The sequence below is a fragment of the Megalopta genalis genome, chromosome 5, assembly GCF_051020955.1.
Source record: "Megalopta genalis isolate 19385.01 chromosome 5, iyMegGena1_principal, whole genome shotgun sequence".
In the NCBI taxonomy this organism is placed as follows: domain Eukaryota; kingdom Metazoa; phylum Arthropoda; class Insecta; order Hymenoptera; family Halictidae; genus Megalopta; species Megalopta genalis.
In genome coordinates, this window is record NC_135017.1 from 10,050,589 (window position 1) to 10,070,393 (window position 19,805).

At 38.1% G+C, this 19,805-nt stretch overlaps 1 protein-coding gene across 2 annotated transcripts in view; it reads right to left on the bottom strand.

Moving 5' to 3' along the window:
• The window catches only part of LOC117220940 (adenylate cyclase type 6), a 73,259-nt gene that overhangs the window by 45,553 nt on the left and 7,901 nt on the right, over positions 1-19,805 (bottom strand). For both annotated transcript variants that reach the window (XM_033471407.2, XM_033471406.2), the window contains exons 2-5: positions 15,449-15,616; positions 8,550-8,813; positions 7,722-7,880; positions 1,773-1,986 (exon numbers count right to left, since the gene is read on the bottom strand). In XM_033471407.2, coding sequence (XP_033327298.2) covers positions 1,773-1,986; positions 7,722-7,880; positions 8,550-8,813; positions 15,449-15,529 — 718 coding nt within the window. In that variant the 5' untranslated portion in view covers positions 15,530-15,616. The remainder of the gene's footprint in view (positions 1-1,772; positions 1,987-7,721; positions 7,881-8,549; positions 8,814-15,448; positions 15,617-19,805) is intronic.

The window sequence follows — 19,805 nt, forward strand, 5'->3', positions numbered from 1 at the left end:
AATCTATTTTGATCATAAATACATTAAATCCGTAGTCTAATAATTAATTAAACGAGTCATAGGAGAGAAGTGGACAAGTATTTAAAAATTGCTGGTCATCGAGAATTTTTTGTTTATAGCCTCCAATTTTATTTAACAATGTATCACTGGGAACGAACTAGGATGACTGAAATAATTGCTTCAACGAACCCTAAATCAGGGAGCAAATTAGTCAGGAATCTGAAAATTATGCAGAAATTGCAAGTCTCATTGAAACTTTAAGGATCTTGCTTATAGTCTCAAAGTTTGCATAGTAATGTATATCGATTAAATCTTCAGAATCAAACAGCGTTAGTAGTTGGAACAGTCAAGCGTCTAAAATTTTTATAAAAATCGCTGGTCGATAGAAATGCCTGGGATCCGTCAATAGTCTTCGGTATTGAGGCTACAATACGCGAGAGATGGCTTCTGTAAGAAAACACGGGGACAGCGAATGGGCGAATTCAGTTTTCATTCCGCTTGGCCGATTATTTTTGCAACGGTGTTTTTCCATCGGCGTAAATCCACGGTTGACCATCGCTGCCCGCGCCGCCGTGGGAAGAAATTCCGTTAACGGAGTTTTATCCATTATTGTCCGGTTTGATCATCCTCGTTACTCCCACGGGAAAGTAGAGATAACGGGTCGTTTTTATCAGGCTGTTTCGCCCTGTGAACGATCGCGACACGTGGTTTTACGCTGTCGGCAAATGGACCGAGGCTTTGTCACCGTCGCCGTTCCGACACGGACCACAGAGACAGGCTTAGGGGATTCTTGTTCTACAGGGATTACGGTCTTCCTCCTTGCCATTTCGAAACATTCGCGGCTGCGATTGTTCACGATTTATTCCCGTTTCGATTTTCTCTGCCGTTCACGGACGACCCGCAGCGATTCGAGAAGTAATTAACAATCGAACGACTAACGTTATTGATGAAACTATAACTGAAAATATGCTTAGGATAATTTACCAATTTCTTCCAACGTATGTTTTGAGATACTCTTTCAAAACGTGTTCGGTTTTCTATAGACTTTAATGAAATATGTGCGAATTTGAATTAATTATTTGGATCCGAATGGGCCCCGCCCCTGCTGTCCGAGTGTTCATTCGCAAATGACATCACTTTGTCGATGATTGTCTACTGGCAGTCATTTAACGTCAGGTAATGCGAGGGAAATTTTCGATGGATTTTTTATGCAATTCGTGTGCTTAAGTGTAGAAATTATGGGTGTCTTGATTGGGGCGATTTAAATAATTGCCGAGTGTCTGAACATATGTCGACTCATTCTACTTGGAATTTTTCTGTTTCATTTATATTTATTTTGTTCGATTGAATGTGATTTATATCGTCTACAATGTGAACCACACTTCAAATTAATTTGGGTTGAATAATTAAAGACTGATTCATTCTACATTTCCTAATAATTAAAAATTCCTGCGTTCTTCTTGATAAATTAAATTATTTCTCTCTGCATTTTATTTTTGTATTTCTAACACCGTGATTTATTTATTGTTAAAGCCTCTTATTAAATTGAAAAACACAAGTGATCTGAAGTGTCTGATCACATACTGACCGACTCTACTTGTTCCTATAAAAACCAATGATGTTATCATATCCGGCCAGATAAACTTGATTTCTTCGGAAAATTAGCGACTCTATGGGTGACTTATGAAACAATGCAAACTCGGGACGTATTTCAACAAGTGAAAATTTATTATCAACATCAACAAACAATTGTAAAACGAATGTTCATTCACCAGAATATACCGCGATGCAGAAAACCAGTGTGACAGCAAGTGATAGGTTCTCAGGTCGCTCCAGCATGACTAGAAATTCTTGATCATCGTTCAAAGATAGCCGCAGAATTAAGAGAAGGCCCAGAGCGATTGCCAGTCCCGCCAGCAGGCCCAGCACGTGTGTCATGTTGCTCTGGTTCATTCGTAGAAAGTATCTCTGGTACAGCATCTCCACCTGGAAACGATATTTTTTAAAATGCAACCATAATCTCCGCCGTCCTCTGACAGGGTAAACAACATTTTCTATTTAAAGCCGTATAAGGAATTTTAATCAGCAATTTATCAGTGAACGAATTTAATTTTGTTAACGACAAAGTAGTTAAAATACACTAATTAATTACTGGTTCTCGCTTTGTTAGATAAAAACAAATGAAATCTTGCAATTAATTACTGTATTATATTTTGTTAGCTAAAAACATGTAAAATCCTGCTATTAATTAGGTGATTTAATTCTGTCGACTAAAACCAAGTGAAATCTGCTAATTAATAACAGAATTTAATATTGTACACTGCAGATAGCTTAAATCTATTGATTAATTGAGAAATCAGTCTTGTTAGCTAAAAACAAATAAAATTTACTAATTAATTAACGGATTTTAATGTTTTAATTAAAAACGAGTGCTGTCTACTGATCAGTTAAAATGATCTGAGAAGCTTTGAGTTTGATTAAGTAGCAGAAACGTTGAGGAGATCTTGTCGACCATTTTATTCAATTTAACGATGCAGATAAATTTGCAAATTCACCAAGAGATAACCGGATGCTCGTAAATCATGGTGTCGACATAGTGGGATCGTTTTGATCGATTTCTAGTCAGCTAAACCCCTCGAAGCCCGTAATCCGGACGCACATATCGCGCATTGTCAGAACAATTCCGTCGGAACGCCTCTATCCGAGGCTCGATAAGACCTCCGCCGCAATCGCGTGACATAAACCAAGTGTTTTATCGCCGGCCGTGTTCTCGGTGGTTCGTCAACCACCAAGATTTTACGGGAAACGGATACACGGCGCGTAGAGTGCGTCCCAGTGTGGCGGTTGCTCTCGCTCCACTCCGCCCCGCCCCGCGCGACAGGAGAGTAAATTAATTAAAATTAATTAAAATCCAGTCCCGTTTTCATCGTTCCACGCGCTCGTCCATTTATCGTTCTCTCTGCCTTCGAAATCCTCGGAAGCGTGTCACGAAAAAAGCCTGAATCGCTCGCGGGAAAATCTAATTGCTTTTCATGACAAATTCTGTTTTCTCGTCAGCCTCGATTGCGTCCGTTCAAACAATTTTAGTAGCGAGCGTTGCCATTCGGGAATTATTCAAAGTGACCCGGAGTGTCTGGGATTAATAATTCTTTTACGGTCATAGCGGTGATCATATTTATTTAGTCGAGGTTTATGAAGTTTTAGAAGTTGATATTTTTAATTTTGAATGCCCGAACGGGATTGTCAGATAACATTTTTTTATTTGAAATGTCTGAAATGAATTTTAACTAGTGCGAATTTTAATTAGTTTTCTATTAGATGTCCGAAAGTAATTACAAATAAAAATATTCGATTTTAAATGTTTCGAAGGAAGTGCAAATTGGATTTAATTTGAAATACCTGAAGGTAATTATAAATCGAAATGTTTAATTTGAAATGGCTGGAGGGAATGAGAATTATGGTTGCTGTAGTGCGATAAATAAATCGTGAGAGATGTTCAGGCGGCATTGTCGGCAGCTAGTATAGTTGTTATAGCGACCGTGGGCGGTTTCCTGATGAAGGGGTGAGATACTATGTTGCAATCTAGACAGAGCGGCCGGAACAAGCGATGTGGAACGTTCCAGAGAATATTCTTGGATCTCGAAGAGCGTGGGAATGGAGCCAGGCTGGCTTAGCCGAGATTTGCGTTATGGGATTCGCCGAGAATCGCGATTATGGAGCTGAAGATCAACGATACGCGGCTCAACTGCTGTATGACTGCATCCCTCGCGAAAACTCTGCTGATCTTGTGCTTACGTCCCGCTCTATCGTCAAACCGTTTCCAAATTTTCTGCATCACTTTGCACACGTTCGTAATTTTTCTGAACCCATTATAGTAACGTTATCTTCACAATCACAATGATCACAATTGTTGCAATTGTGACAGAATTGTTTGGTCAGATTTGTAAATTAATTTTAACGCCAATCTATTATATCTCCCTAATTTAATTTGTATCCGAATTTTATCAACGTTCCAATTAAAATTTGATTAATTAAAATGCTCAAATTTTATGAAATTTTTGAGGCGATGACGTGGCAGTCAAATTGTTAGAAGACAAAGAAAATTTATATTCATTTTTCATCTAATTTTACTTAAATGCTTAGATATTGGTAACATGAGAACAATACTATATTTCGACATGCAAGCATTTCACACTTAACAGGTTATTAGTAATCATGTGTGAAATATTCTATGACAAGATTTGCATAATTTATTAATTTAAATGCTGAGTGAACTTGAACTTGCGAAAATGGCATTTGAATCGCGTTTTTTCTGCAAAAGTAATTATACTGCGCGCGTTACATTTTGCTGGATGTTCTCTTGGAAAGAAGGTCGGTTTTTGCATTGCCCCATTTTACTGGTAGTTCCACTCATAATACAGAATTTCCACTGTTTTTTCGAACCACTCGTGTTTCTTTTATCATGAAATCTTCCTGCTCATCCGTATTAGCGATGCAAAGGGTGATTAAAATTTGTGTTATGCAGAACGTAGCAGAAAACGTCCTGCAAGTTTCACTGAAAATTCTAGGTAACTCGGAGTTCGTACAAAATTTCGTGTCATGTTAGCGGAGTTTGAAAAATTGCTAGGAAAACTTTTGAAATGGTTTTCATCTGAATGTTCAAACAATTCTAGGAAAACATTGAATCAATTCTAGAGAAATTTTGAAATAATTCGAGTGTAATTTTGAATCACTTCTGGGTAAATTTTGAATCAATACTGGTGAGTTAAAAATACGTGGTAATTGCAAAGTTATTTATGGTTTCCATTGCATCAAACATTTTTTTTTGCATCTCTAGTTACTTTGAAAATAGGGGATAAACATCCCGTGATGGTTTTGTTCCCTTCCAATGAAGGAATTAATTAAGTCTATCCCGGAATTCGTTTCTTTACTTTGGAACTTTCCGGTTCTTTCCCCATCGCTCTGAATTTCTTTCACGTAGCTAACAAAGGGGGATATTGGAAATGAATTCGACGATCCGATTAATTCAACGGTTCAATCTGCATCGGGGTTTTAAAAAGCGATCATTCGATCCGGTCCCGTCCACGGAACTTTTCTAATTTGTCGGCGTGGTGTCGCGTGTGCTGCTGTGCCGATACGATGCCGAACTGCTACGGAGTTGTTTCCGGTTCGAGGTTTAATTTAGCCTCGTGGAAAATTGTCTCGGGTTCGCGGCCGATCTCCAGGAACAGAAAAATGGTTCTGGTTTAATTATACTTCGTCGATGGTCCGAACCGCTGGGTCCTAAAATTAAAGGAACTACGAAAATACACGGACAGGATGATTGAAAGGCTGGCTTTGGCAGTGGGAGGATCGTGACCGGGACAGCTGGAAAAGTCGACTCGGATTTGCTGTCACAACTTCGCTGACTGTAATTCACTATTGTGTGAAATTCTCTGTTGCTCAAGATTTACTTCCGACCTCTTAATTTATAGCATTACATCAACTTTCTAAAGTTAATTACGCCTTGACAGTCAGTGAAAGTGTCCAAAATGATCGAGAAAATGATTTTTTAACAAGCTCATCAATAAATAAGAATGTAATTGTAATTCAAATAATTTTTTATTTCAGTAATTTTCAATTCGATCAATTTTTAGCTCAGATAATTTTTTATTAACACAATTATTTTATACATAATTTTTTAATTCAAATATTTTCTAATCAAATCAGTTTCTAGTTCAGGCAATTATTAAATCTTTATAAAACCGAAATAAATGTTGTCACAATTGTACTGAATTATTTTGACAAGACTGTCACTGTCTCTGCCAAGTCCTCCTAATGGACTGTAACCTGGTTTCTTCGTTAGTTAGATGAGCAAATTTGAGACACAGAGTGTTGCTTTCAATCAGGGAATGTAGTTTCCGGTCAGATCAATGCACTCAAGCTTATCGGATGCTCTGAAGGTTGAGCTGGCGATTAGGAAGCCAACCTGTCGAATCGAAGCTCCTCCACGACGATCAAGCGTCCTCAAAGTCTCGGGCTACACACGCAGCTCGGATTAGGTGATCGGAGTTTGCCATTGTTAATGCGATAGAATGTTAACGATTTACTGCTGTCTGTGGCGTGGTAACAACAGTACACTCTCCATATTGCCCTGTTTTTTACCGAGAATATTCATTGGTTCGATTAGTAAATTTCCTTTTATGTTCATTTTTTAATTTTCTTTTTCTTTTTCTACAATTCTATATTTATTCTGTTTAGATATCATAAAAATAATATTTCATTTGCTCAGACGTCATCAAAATAATTAGACAAAATAATTCAGACTTAATTAATATGATAATTCATTTATCTAGACATCACAAAAATACTTTATTTGTTCAGATACAGTACAAATGATATTTCTTTATTATGTATACATACGATGACGTAGTATACGTAACTAATTAGGATAATAGTCTCCAATAATTATTGATAATGAGATTGGTAGTTTGTTTCATTTTACAATAAACGAATGAGCTTTCCACGTCACGTATTGAGTTTCATTAATAGGATTATTGGACAATGGATCCGATTTCTAGCATGTTTCCTCGAGCCACTGAATAATTCGTTGCCAAACATTAATAGCTGAACTGCCAATTATAATAAATCATCAGTTTAATTGCTAGGAGCGGTTACATCGTTATTAATTTTGTGATTAATTAGAAGAGGAAATCAGCAGCATTAATGTTAGAATTTAATATATTGATTTAGTGTCTATATTCATTTTGGCACATTAAGCATTCGATTTTGTCAAATTTTCCCTAATATCAGTCAATAGCAATCAATATTCTTTAATACCTGATTATTTATAATTAATGACGATTTCTAGTAGTTAATCTGATACTCTTTTATTTCAACTGTGAGACGCATAACACTCAGCTAACACAAAGACTGAGTTGCGTATAGTGATTCCATTGGCACGCAACAGAAGTCCTAATTTTACTTGAAAGTCTTTTCTACTTTTTCTTTAAGAAATTGTAGCAATGCGTGTGTTCCATGATGTGTCGAAGTTATTGGCAAGACCGTATTGAAAATCTGTGGTTGGATCGCTCGAAGACAGAATGGTTGGAGTTCCAAGTCAGTTCCGGACAGATTCCATCCGCGTGTTCGGTCCCGGCCACGAACTTGTTGCACAATTTTGTATTTTCCCATTTAACCCGGTTCAAACTGAAATTACTTCTCTCGCAGCTGTCAGAATGTTTGCCGGAACAGCTCTCCGTTTCCGGCGGATGTTCTGACAGCTTAACAAAATTAATTGGGAAAGTGGCACTCGTCGAGTGCATTCCGTGGTCATCGTGTTTAATCCTCGAAATCACCCTAATCGCCATAAAAGCTTCTCGGGACAACAACGCGCTTCAAAAACGCTGCACAAAAGCCATAATTACTCCGCAACACTTTCTACGCAATACCTCAATTATTAAATAATCCCGCAAAAGTTTCTTACAAAGTACAATCATTTATATTCATTTTCTGTACCGTCACAGATGTACTTCTTTTATTTCTCTTTATTCGCTTCTTCTATTAATTTCAGCCATAGATTGGCCCAAAAAGAAATGAGAAAATTAGTCGAACTTTTTCTAGGGGATCGAACAGTTTATTTCTATTTTTTTTCCTGAAAGTAGCATGCGAACGGAATTCGCGGCGGAATTTTCATAACGAAATCGTCGAGAGGCAGAAAACGATTTAACGGAGAGTTTTACCTGCAAGTTTTTGAAGCGATGCGAGGCGCACAGCGAGTTCAAAAACCGACACAGCGGACATTTCCTCGGTGGTTGCGTTATCGACGTGTTTACGGTGGTTTCCTGCGTTGTTTCCCTTCCGTTCGTCAGTCCAACCCCAACTTCCGAGCCTCTGCCCATCTGTGGACACATCGAGGGTTCGCCCATTTAGCGCAGTTCCCCTTACGGTGGCTTTTGCAAGAACAGTGTTACGTCAGGACAAACGATACTCATTTCATCAACAGCAGATTGCTATCTTACAGCTTACCTAATATTTTTCTGATACTTGATTCTTCGTTACGTCTATAGAATGATAAATTGCTTATAGGGAATACTACATTTATTGTATCATTCTGTAGTGATTTATTTCAGAAAATTGTTGACTTGATTAGGAGAATGGTTTGACTCTAACTGCTATTTAATATTTTCGACTTGAGTTTTACTAACGATTTTGGAAAAAGTTGTAGTATATAATATTTTATAATTGCTTCGTGTAATACTACATTTTATAATGCTACACATGATATTACATTTTGTAATACTACATATAATATTATATAATATTATGGCGTTGGAAATACAAATGGGGGATGTTAAGGAAATCCAGCAGTATCAGAGAATCCCGGATTCCAGGGATCATCCCTAGTATGCTGGATTTAAGATGATCTCTGCCGAACAGATTTGAGAATCCCATATCCACGTGTCACCGTGTCTCATCGCCTATTCTCCTAACATAGCTATAATGGGGGATAGGGGTAGGATGGAGAACGCCTTGAATGGTTTGATTGTGTATCACAATCGGTGACTCACCGTGATAATGGAGGGTCGTGGTTCACCAGTGAGGTGTTCGATCACTTCCCAGTTGGATTTCTTGAGGGGTGTGTGCGGTGTGCGCGGCGTGTTAGGCGTATGGGGTTGGGAGGACGACGTCGAGGACTTCGACCCCGGAGTATTATTAAGGAGGAGCTCGACCCTGGGCTTCCCGGACTCGTTGTTGCTCACATGCTGACGCAGGCTGGCCCATCTCCTGGTGCTTCGGACCGATCCTGTGGTCGATCGGCTCACTACCTCTCCCTGTCAATCAGAAACAATTTTCTGTTTTAGAATTCCTGATAGGCCAATTTCTAATGCTATCTCAATCGCTCAATATTTATGCGAATTTTAAAACTCAATTTTTATGTCAATTGTAATCGGTTAATATTTAATTCAATTTCGATCGCTTAATTTCTAATTTTCATTTAAACTATTTTATGGTTAGGATTTAATGTAAGCATTTTTATGACGATTTTTAAGACAGAAGCATACAATTCTTTTGAAGCCAGAATTTTCAAAAATGAAATGCGGATGATTTTACAAAATGAACATAGGTTACTTTGGTTTCAAATAGTAAATTCTGTCACTATAGGGTTCGATTAACGTAACTATCGGGTTTCTGTCGAAACGTTCCAATATGGAAGACATTCTCGGTTGCACCGCAGTCACGATTAATAAAACATCCTTGAGCGGCTCCCCCAGGGTTGAAAGGAGCAGTACTGAAAGGACACCAGACGGGTTTCTCCGACTGATTAGGAAATAGAAATCTAATCAGTACTCCTCCTCTGCTTCACCGGTGACTCGCTCGGGTTTCTTTGAAAGTTCTTCTTGCGTAAAGGATACCGAGAAAGCCTTAATTATATACTGCCACTCGACTTTCTCCTGATCCCTGAGATTACACTTCGCTTAATTAGACAAATATTTCATTAAGAGCCCGATTAATTGGGCCATTCATCGAGTATAGATCTCGAGCACCGAGCAACTGACTCGTACGATTTTTATCAATATCTTCTCCGCTCGTCTCAAATTATTTTCAGATACGCCGGCTTACTTGTTGCACTCTGGCCTGCTCTGCTTTTCTGTCGAAGCTGGCTTCCGAGATGGATGTAACAGATCTGAGAATTTTATTACCCATGAAAGCTGAGAGGAGCCCCGAGACCCATATGGCCTCTGTTCGCGTCGTCTCCCATTTTCCGTTCCTCTTAAATGTTGCAGAATCTCGGTCTCCGTGAATCAGATTTTCCGGAGCTCCATAGAGAATAGCTAAACCATGTTGTTCACGGATCGTATTTTTGTCAGCACTGATTTTCAAACATTTATAGATCTACACCTCTTCGAGGATGCTCTCTTAATGCCGCTTGCTGTTTCTATTTTATGATGCTCTGCTAGCACTGTACGGTATTGGATCATCCCGAACTTATCATAATTTAACGCGAGCTGAAAATTGTTCTGGACGAATTTGTCATTAACTAAATAATATTTCATGACTCGTTAGAGTCTCAGGATACCTTTAAAAAATTCTAGTTACGTTAGCGTTGCTACAAGTTTCCTTAATAAAATTGTGGATCCCTCCAAGTGTCCTTAGGTCACTCTAAAAAAATTCTACTGTCTTCGGAATTACATTTATGTGTCTTAAATAAATTTTGGCTTATAAAACAACACTTTGAGACACTTGAAAAATTCTCTACATTTTCCTGTCTTCGTATCAGGCTTTCCGAATAAGTTCATCATTATGTTAAGTGGTCGCAGAGTGTATATTTGATGACATCATCGTGGAACAACCGAGCCTTGAATTTCTACGCTGACAATTTCTCGAAGACTCGAATCGCGGGCTCTCAATCTACATTCTACCCTTTTCTCCCTCGGATTTTTTTCCTTGGGTAACAAACCAGCCAAGTTGATGGAATGTAAATATCCTCCAAGGCTGCTTGGTACGATCAGGGGAAACACAAATTTCCCGGTCTCCTCCTTAGACACGAAGCAATTACGTGGGACAGTAGCGCGAGAATCTCATTAATCTTCTCTTGGTTGATCAATAAAGTTTCATAAAGCGTGTTATTTCCGTCTATTTGACGGCTGGGTCCACCATTGTCCTCGCCTTTGCCCCGTGAAAATGTCTTAATCTTGTCGGCTTGCATTCTCCTGCCAGTCCATTGTAGCCTTTGTGTCACGTTCCCTTGATTCTTTTGTTTCACTTGCCTGGTCCGATTTTTCTTGGCGAAATTCGCTGTCCTCGACCGATTGCTTCCTTTTCATTTGGGATTGGGTAAGGTCGGAGGGAAGTGCAGTCTTGCCCTTCTTTGAAACGTATCCTCTTTCGATGGCTGAGAGAATTGCGATATAGGTCGATTGTGGATAATATGACAATATTTATTTTCGCTGGTATTCTTTTCTTTGACATTAAATGATTGCTCTCTCGTTTTCTGGTTTCGTCGATTCTGTTTTCTTCCTTTTGAATACCTTAGGGAAAATTGAGCCTCGTAGAAAATGTCGAATCCCATAAGAAAAAATGGATATTTTTGGAGTTACGACCTATTAAAGTCGAAAATAATGAGTTAATAAGGTTTACGTTCAAATTACACAACATGCTACCCCCTCTCTATGTGTTTACACTTCCAAGGACTCACAGGTAGTAGAAGTTTTGATTAACTCGTTAGTAGTTAGCAGGAGGTTCCTAGTCCTTGCATTGAACACTCTGCTGCATAGTTCGTGAACTCCATAATGATTGGACGGTGCTAATTAATTAGTAGAGTCTTGTTAGCGAAACCAACGTAGTGCTTGATTTTGCTCGGTATACAAGCAAATAAGTAGCAAGTATTTGAAAACAGGTACAAACAGATTTGTCGTTAAATTTCGAATCACTTATGTTCCGAACTCTTGTTATTCGTAATTGCAGTGGGCCAAGTAAATTCGATTGCGAATCGCATTAATTATTGCAATCCAGTCTACCATAATGCGAACACCGATAAAATGAATTACAGATGCAGGGTCGTTTACATTGTCGGATGATTTTGCGAACCGATATGTTATGAGAGGAGGCAGCGTGTGTTAATTACCGTCCACCGGCGATCATTAAATATTAATTATATCTGACCGTTACGAGAAACACTGTTTATTGTTTACTCATCTGTTTTGGCGATTTCGGTGGAAATTCTGATCTTCGTTACAAGATTGTGTAATTTATGCATTTCTGGAATTGATATATTTTTGTAATTACGGTGAGATATTGTCAAAAATTGAGATCTTACAGAAATTAAAATGTTTTAATAATTAAATTGTTCCGTGGAATTGAAATATTGCGAAAATTAAAATGTTCTAAAGAATCAAAATGTTTTGAAAATGAAAATGTTCTAAGGAACTAAAATGTTACAAAAATTAAAAACATACAAATTAAAATGTTCCAGAAATTTTAATGTTGTGAATATTTAGATGTTGTCATGATTCATACAATTACGATGCATATTATTTCCATGATATTGCTCATGATCCATGATTGGTCGCTGATTGCAATGATCCCTGGTGACTCGTTGACGTTTGATGATAGGATGGCGTTGCCGAAATAATTGCTGTGTCATCAGACGCGTCCAAAAATACCAGTGAATCGAGGCATCGGTGGCATCGATTTAATCAAACCTTATCGTTCGGTAATTCAAAGCACTCGAGCCATTTCTGCGGCCAGTGAATTCTTTGTCAATGTGTCCACATTGGCCGCGGTCCCGGCGTGAAAGCTTGATAACGTATCACCTGACACGAATTTCCGAACTGACTCTCTCGCGCTATCGCTCCCAACACGTTCCCTCGCTTTACATATCAAAAACTGCGGAACTTTTCATTCTTCTCTGTCACAATTATTCCTGCGATTACATTCACTGCAGCTCGACAATTATTGTTACCGAGTTTCGCCATTGAAAATTCTGTTTCGAAATTTCATGCTCTCGGTACGCTTCTGATTTTCTCTCTGCGTACAATGTGTTCGAAAGCTGTTCTGTTACTGATAAATATTGGGCAAAAAATGTCTACGATCTACGTTTGTTATTACATAAATTGGCAGTGACTGTGTATTTGTGGCAAACAATATTTGTAAAGTATGAAATTTGTATGGTCTACATAAAAAAAATATTTTTTAATAATAAATTATGCGATTGGAAAAATATTGTCGGTTTAATTTTCTGTAGAGTAAAGAAGTTAACGTACATTGTCAATTATAGTATATTTGTGATTAGTAATATTTCATATGAAATATTTAATTTCGATGGGATACTATAACACGTATATGCTATAATAAAATTTGCTATAAAATGTCGTGGTATATCTAGCAATATTTTTCAATAATATAATATTATAATAGAAGAAAATATGTGAAATATATCGTACGCAATTGTACAAACTATTTGTCATAGGACACAGTCCTGACCTCGCATTGGAACAATAGGTTTTCCATACAATCGTCGCCGTAACTTGGAGTTATTAAATACTATATTAAATCCATTCGTGGACTCTGAGAACGCTCTGAAACTTTGCTGCAGATTACGCGGTGGCACGCTGTGTTTGATTAAACCAACAATAATTGCTCGCTGGAAACAGCCTGCTGAAAACGCGACACACGAATCCTCTTTTGCTTCACAGTCGCCGAGGATATTTTAGTGTGTAACCACCCATCTGTATAAAATATAACAAAACCATTTGCTCTCTTTCTCTCTCTCTCTCTCTCTCTCTCTCTCTCTCTCTCTCTCTCTCCTCTCGCTTGGTCGATCAATCGATTAATCAGTGATTCATTTTTCTATAATATGTCCATCGAAACGTTTACTCAGAGGTTCGTTAGACTCCGCGAATCGACTGGAAAATCCACGACACCGTGGACTCGATTTTCTGATTAATTAAAGAATAATTAGAATGGTTAGATTGAGTTTAAATTTCACTGTCTCTCTTATTCACTGGGACAATTACCAATTGTATTTTAATTTCGGAAAATGCTGGATAGCTGGATGGTTAGAATGTATTTAATTTGCAGAAGTTCGATTATTGAATCGGGTAAATGTAGTTCATTTAAACTTTAAATTGTCATTTAAGTTTATCGTGACTGTGTTCGCAATTACATCGGAGAATAATAGAAATTTTTTGATCAATTTTATTTTATATTCAGAGTATAATTTACTGCTTCATTTGAAATGAAATAATGAGCGAATTATCGTAGTAGTGATGGGTTCTCAAGCAATGCTTCGAGTGTAATAATTTCATTGTACAAATGTCAAAAATGCTCAGTATGTGAATAATATTTCGAGGGGTGGTGATGGGTTTTCAAACAAAACATGGAGTTCAATAATACCTTTGCACAAGTGTCAATAGTATTTAACATATCAATACTGTTTCGAAAAGTAGTGCAGTGTTTTCAATGAAAATATCGCGATTAATAATTCGTTTGTGCAAGCGTCAGTAATATTTCTGCATCAGTGACATTCCTGGCAATGATATTATGGCAGTAATTGCAATCGATGATTCAGCTCGGTGAAAAACGCAGGCTCGATCGGCCCCGGTGCGCGCGAGAGTTACGTTGATCAATTAATTCCCGGCGAAGCCAGGCCGTGTTTATGCCCGGTTCAGGGGATTCGATTTTAATTTCGCCTAACGAGATTATTGCTTCTTTCGCTAGCCTCGTAATTCGTGGACACGATGTAATAACGTGTGACTCTGCTCTCCCATTCGCTCCACGGCGAGAATAAACTTGTGAATAATGGATGAGGCGAGCTCAGCTCTTTTAAATAAAAAGGTGACGTTGTCGCGAGACAACAGCCTGATACAGTTCCTTTTTGCCACCGTGGTCCCTGTTAATTGCGGAGAGAAAAAAATTGATGAATGTTTCACCGTCGGTGTCGGGTAGCTTGCTGCTAAAAGTTAGACGACCCTAATCACCGAGATTCGTTTTTCCTGGATCGTTGTTTAGCCTGAATAAATTGCGGATGTCGCTGCGACGGTGCTACCACAGCATGAATTGACTTTCATGCTTGCTTTTTAATTATAGCGACTTTCCTATACACGATATAAATTATTATCTTAAATTAAATTTTAAATTATCTTTGTTTCGTACCGTCCTTGTTCTTTTAATTATTCAAGATACATTGTTATTACAAATTGAATTTTATATTCTTTTTTTCGATTTGATATTTTACAATATTCAGGTAATCATTTTGTGGGAAAACACAGCAAGCGAGATCCAATATTTCCAAAATACAAACATTGACCAAAACTCTCTGGAAACACAGTAAAAAGAAACAAATTTATACAAGCAATTTAACAGCTGCTACAAATCATTCTCTCTATCGATTCAAATAAAAATATTTGGAATACACAAAATTGGAGAGCTCGGAGGAAATGGTTTGTGCACAGTGTGCTGGAAACCTGTTTTTCCTGGTCAAGATTGTATTCTCAAAGTTCCGCAGTGTGAACGAAATTTTATTTATAAGTCGATCGATATCCCTTCCACGTTTCTTTTACTTTAGATAATTATGTGATAATTAGTTCTGTTTTCCAGTAAAAAATGGATCGGTACATAATTCTCTACTCTCGATTTAAAGAAAAAGAAATTTTTTTCCAGCCAGAAATGAAATTTTTATTTTTGGTTTTATAATTCTCTGGCAGCTGTCAAGTCGAATCGAATGATTTATTGTACCATAACTTGGAACATTGTGTAACACCCTTCCATTCAGGCTCATTAAATCGCGACGTTCGATCCCCTAACGTTATTCCCGAAGAATCCGGTATCTCTATCAACGTCGGTGAAGTTATCCGGAAAGAGGTTCTCGGTTAGGTTCCCTCCATTACTCAGCGTGGTCGAGTGCTAACATGATAAGGGCGTAAAAATCGAAGGGATCTAGTGGGTTTCTGTATGTCTGAGTTACCTGATGACTCCTTCGGCTGGCTCGGAGGCTGAGACGGTGTCTCCACTCGTGCTTCGGGAATTCCGCGCCGCATTTCTCCATGTCGGCCTCTCTTCTTCTGGCTGTCGCTGGTGAAAAGCCCTTCGGGGCAATGGAACACCGTTGTCTCCCGGCTACTTCATGCTCCCCCTGCCAAGCAGAAAAATATTTTCAGGCTTCTCGTTTCCACGAGCTCGCATTCTTCCCCTAGAAAACCCCTTAAATCTTTTGTCCACTGCGCTTCCCTCTTTTTTTCTGAATTCGTCCCTCTACGCGAGACTGCAATCTCGACTTTCCAAAAGCTTTCCGCTGTTCGTTTCTAATTCGAAACATGGATAGAATTTTCGCAGAATTTTTTGCAGTCTTAGAAGAATTTTTCCAATAAGTGAAGAATTTCTCAAACGTCATTTTTGGATTTTCAAATTGGTTATTTGTAGTTTAGTAAAGTAAATTTGTTTAATATGCGGAGGTAGGTGTTGTCGTTTATTGGATGGTGTGGCATCGGCTCCACACTGAGCGCATAGTATTGCAGTAATTAGATTATATTAATTTTGGCACTCGTTTTCAGTAGTTCGAGTCAACCGTGGATCAGGTATACAGTCGTAGCAAAATACGAACAAATACAGTATTGTTAAAACGGTATAGCTTGTTTAGAATTTTATGGAATGAGTTGATTTTTTGAGATCTTAGAAGGAATTTTAAGCTGTCAAGCAATTTATAAGAAAGTTTTTCCAAAAATAACAAAATTTTTATAATTATGTTTTCAACTTTTTTATCTGAGCATATAACATGATTTATTTTTGTAATTCCACCCAATTGTAATCGTCGCAAAAATGTTTTTATCCTCTATCTAGCAAAATAGTCATTCTTATATAATTAAAATCGTTTAGTCGCATTTTATAAGAATTATTCAATTATAGAAGTTGTTCGCTATTTCTAGTGACTCTCCGAACAAGTTTTCCTATTTGCAGTATATCGTTTAATGAAATCGACTTGCGAGGTTTTATTGACATCTTGTTAATTTTACCCTGTAAAGGGTGCAGATGATAATTATAAACAACGAACATTATAGGGTCTAGGGATCGTGTAAAAAGGAACGAAAATATTAATAGAATTAATAAGCGGAGAATATTAAAATATATATAGAGGGCGTCTGGCTGCGAAGCTCATTACAGCAGGGCGTCTTCTTAATGCCGCCGGGCGAAATACTGTCAAATATTTGTCGGGAGAATTGAATCGGGATGGGGTCCGCGGCTCGAGTGATCTACGAGAATAGATCCTCGATCCGCCCTTTTTCCCACGGCGTTCTTCGCGTTGCCGTGTAACGCGCAGGCGACGAAGGACGAATTGGAATCTTTAGATAGCCCTCGAGGACTCTCGACAGCGACTGGTCCTTGCCATTCGGTATCGAAAATCCTTTTTTTCCACAATATTGCACGGTTGATGGAGTCCATGGATCGAGTACAATCCTCTGCTGGATCGTTTTTCTTCTGCCATAAAATATTTATCTACCGAGCCCTGACCTTCGTGGAAATTCGGATTTATTATTAATGGCTTCTCGCTGCTAAACTTTGAATTTTTCTTGGATAAACCTAGTTCTATACTCTCGTAAAGCTTCGCGAACTTGTTGGTGAATGTTCAATCTGGTGTTGTAAATTTTTGTTATACCTCAATTTTGCCTCCTTCTCTATTTGTAATTTTTTATCTTCCTGTACGGATTTACACGTTTACAGAAGGGCACGATTCGCTGTCAAGTACTATCTGTTTTATTGCATCGAAGTGGTCGAGCCAAACGCTATCAATAGCGACAGGAAAAATCGGGACGCTTTAAAAATTGATGGCTATCACCAGCTGTGCGCTCGATTCTCCTTGTTAATGCGCCAATTTTGTCGTATTGCTGCTACTTTCGCTGTCCGTTTCTCCTTCTCTGAACAACTCTCTAATCCACGATTCAATCATTTAAGTAATAATGAATTAGCTAACTGAATCTTCAGCTAACTAACTTTATGTAAGATGAGTAAAGCTTTACAAAGTACGTGGAAAGAAATTACAATAATCGAGTGTGCGACAATTATCAAAATGTTTTCGAAAATGTATTGAAGCAGCAGGAGAATACTTTGAACACTTAATATAAATTTCATTGTTCAGTTATGCGATTAATATATTTGTTAAACTGATATATGATATTAAATTGAAGTGTCCTTAATTCCAATGCAGCTAAATATTGTCATGCAAATACAAGGCAGAATTTTTTCCACACCTTGTAATTACTTCCATTTGTTTAATTAAAAATTCTTTTGATCTGAGAATTAATTAGACAGGATCCGGTATCAGCGTTTCCTTTCACCTATTGCATTACAATTTTTATCAACATCGCGCTATCTTTGGCAAACACTAGAAAATTAATAATTGTTTCGAAATATAACTATTACATATGACGTGATTGCACAGTAGGATGAGTAATTCGAAGCTTCCAGATATCCGTATTCAGAAAATAGATGAGCAATTGTTCCCTGGGAAAAGAATCTCATCAAGTATGCATTTGACGATGTTTCTTGAGAATAGTAGTCGTCGTGTTGGGATCGTCGAATGCATTCGAGGGTGAAGACGAATCAATACTATCATTTATGAGAAATTATGTAAAGCGAGGGGCTACCTGGCCGTAATTGGTGCCTAAAGTCCGTCGTTTGGCCCAATTAGCGGCAGTAAAGCTTCGAAAGTAATGATAACTATTCACGCAGACCCTTTCCCTCGATCCTTAGATCGCTGAGTATAATGGAGGAATCGTTTATCGCCTGACCAGCTATCTTTTCCGAAATTTTCCATGCAAATTTCCTCCCTGCGTTGTCAAATATTTTCAAATACTCCTAACTCGATCACTATGAGCTTGACTCTAAAAATTTCCACTGCAAAAGGTTCTTTGCTGCTGCAGTTATTCTTCCAGGTATTCGTACAGGACGATTGGAAATTTTCAATTCCTTAGAATTAATTTCGGATTATAACACAAATTTCATGGTTATATGCTTTATAGCGAAGATTCATTGTGGTTCTAAAATGCTTAGGGATTTATTTAATAATTCTTTGGAAAGTGAAAAATTATTACTTATTTCGCGTGGTCAATTTGATTCTCTTCATTATATACATTCCTGCATTTTTAGGATATTTTATAGAACGTAGTTCTATAGAAAAAGAATTCGTTCTAGGATTGAGTATATACATTTTGGATCACGCTGTATGTGTACATCTGAAATGACAAAATACTTCAATACATTCAGACAACTGTAAACGTCGTTTCAGATTGACGACACTGCCTGATGACATGAGATTGCTTTCCCCTCTGTATTACCATTCTGCGTTGACGTATAGGGTGATCCAGAAACGCAGACTCGTGCGCCTTGATCTGATATCAATGCCCATCAAATTATTGCTGTCCATAATCCACTTAAAGACTTGCTGTTCAAGCTATAGGTTCTTTAGAGCTATCCTAATTGTCTTCAAAATACTGTGCCTGATCTACAGGTCGTTTTATTTCATCAATGAACGACTTTATAGTCAAATGACCAACAATTAAATACCAATTGTTTGCTAACTGAACAGTTTGTTCCAATGTATCCTCATCGCACCGAAATCATAATTGTCGATGCTCACCTGTCCTGCTACACCTCCCCACTGCGAAGAAGCGCATTTATCGTCCGCATCATTGCCTTTTTGCCAATATTACGAGCTCGTTCCGCCGCGAACGAGATCATTAACGCGGAGAAAAATTTCGCGACCGCTCTCCCGGTTTTCATCGGAGGCAATCGCCCCTGAAATTGGCCCTCGAATTTGTTTTTCTCTTGGTGAAGGGATTTCCCTGGACGCCCCCGCGCCGCGTCGACCCATTTCCGGGAAACGCTGCGAATTTCCGGGAGCCGTACGGTCAGAGGTGAAAATCGCTTTTCCCCCCTCAGCGTTTGACCACGATTTTTCTAGCCCCCGAATGTTACCTGAGTGTATCCAGCCTCTTTCTCGCAAACTTTCCTGTGGAAGTTTTCACGGTTTTCGAGGGGCCAAGTTCTGTTGAAAAATTCAGCGGAAACTTCGACGAGACCAACTCTGCCGCCGAGGCTTTTGGAAACTGTTTTCGTTTCTGTTACTTTTTTATTTACCCGTGAGCAATCATCTCCTCCACTTTCCTCTTTTGTATTATTTTTCTCTGCCGGAAAATGGAAGCAGAAAATGTTTATTGTGTTTGGAGCATTATGAAATCAATAGAAAATTTGTTTGTTTAGGAAATATTCGTGAGTATTTGTTAAAAATGTTCAAATATTTTATTACTTCAAAATTATTGTTTCTTAAT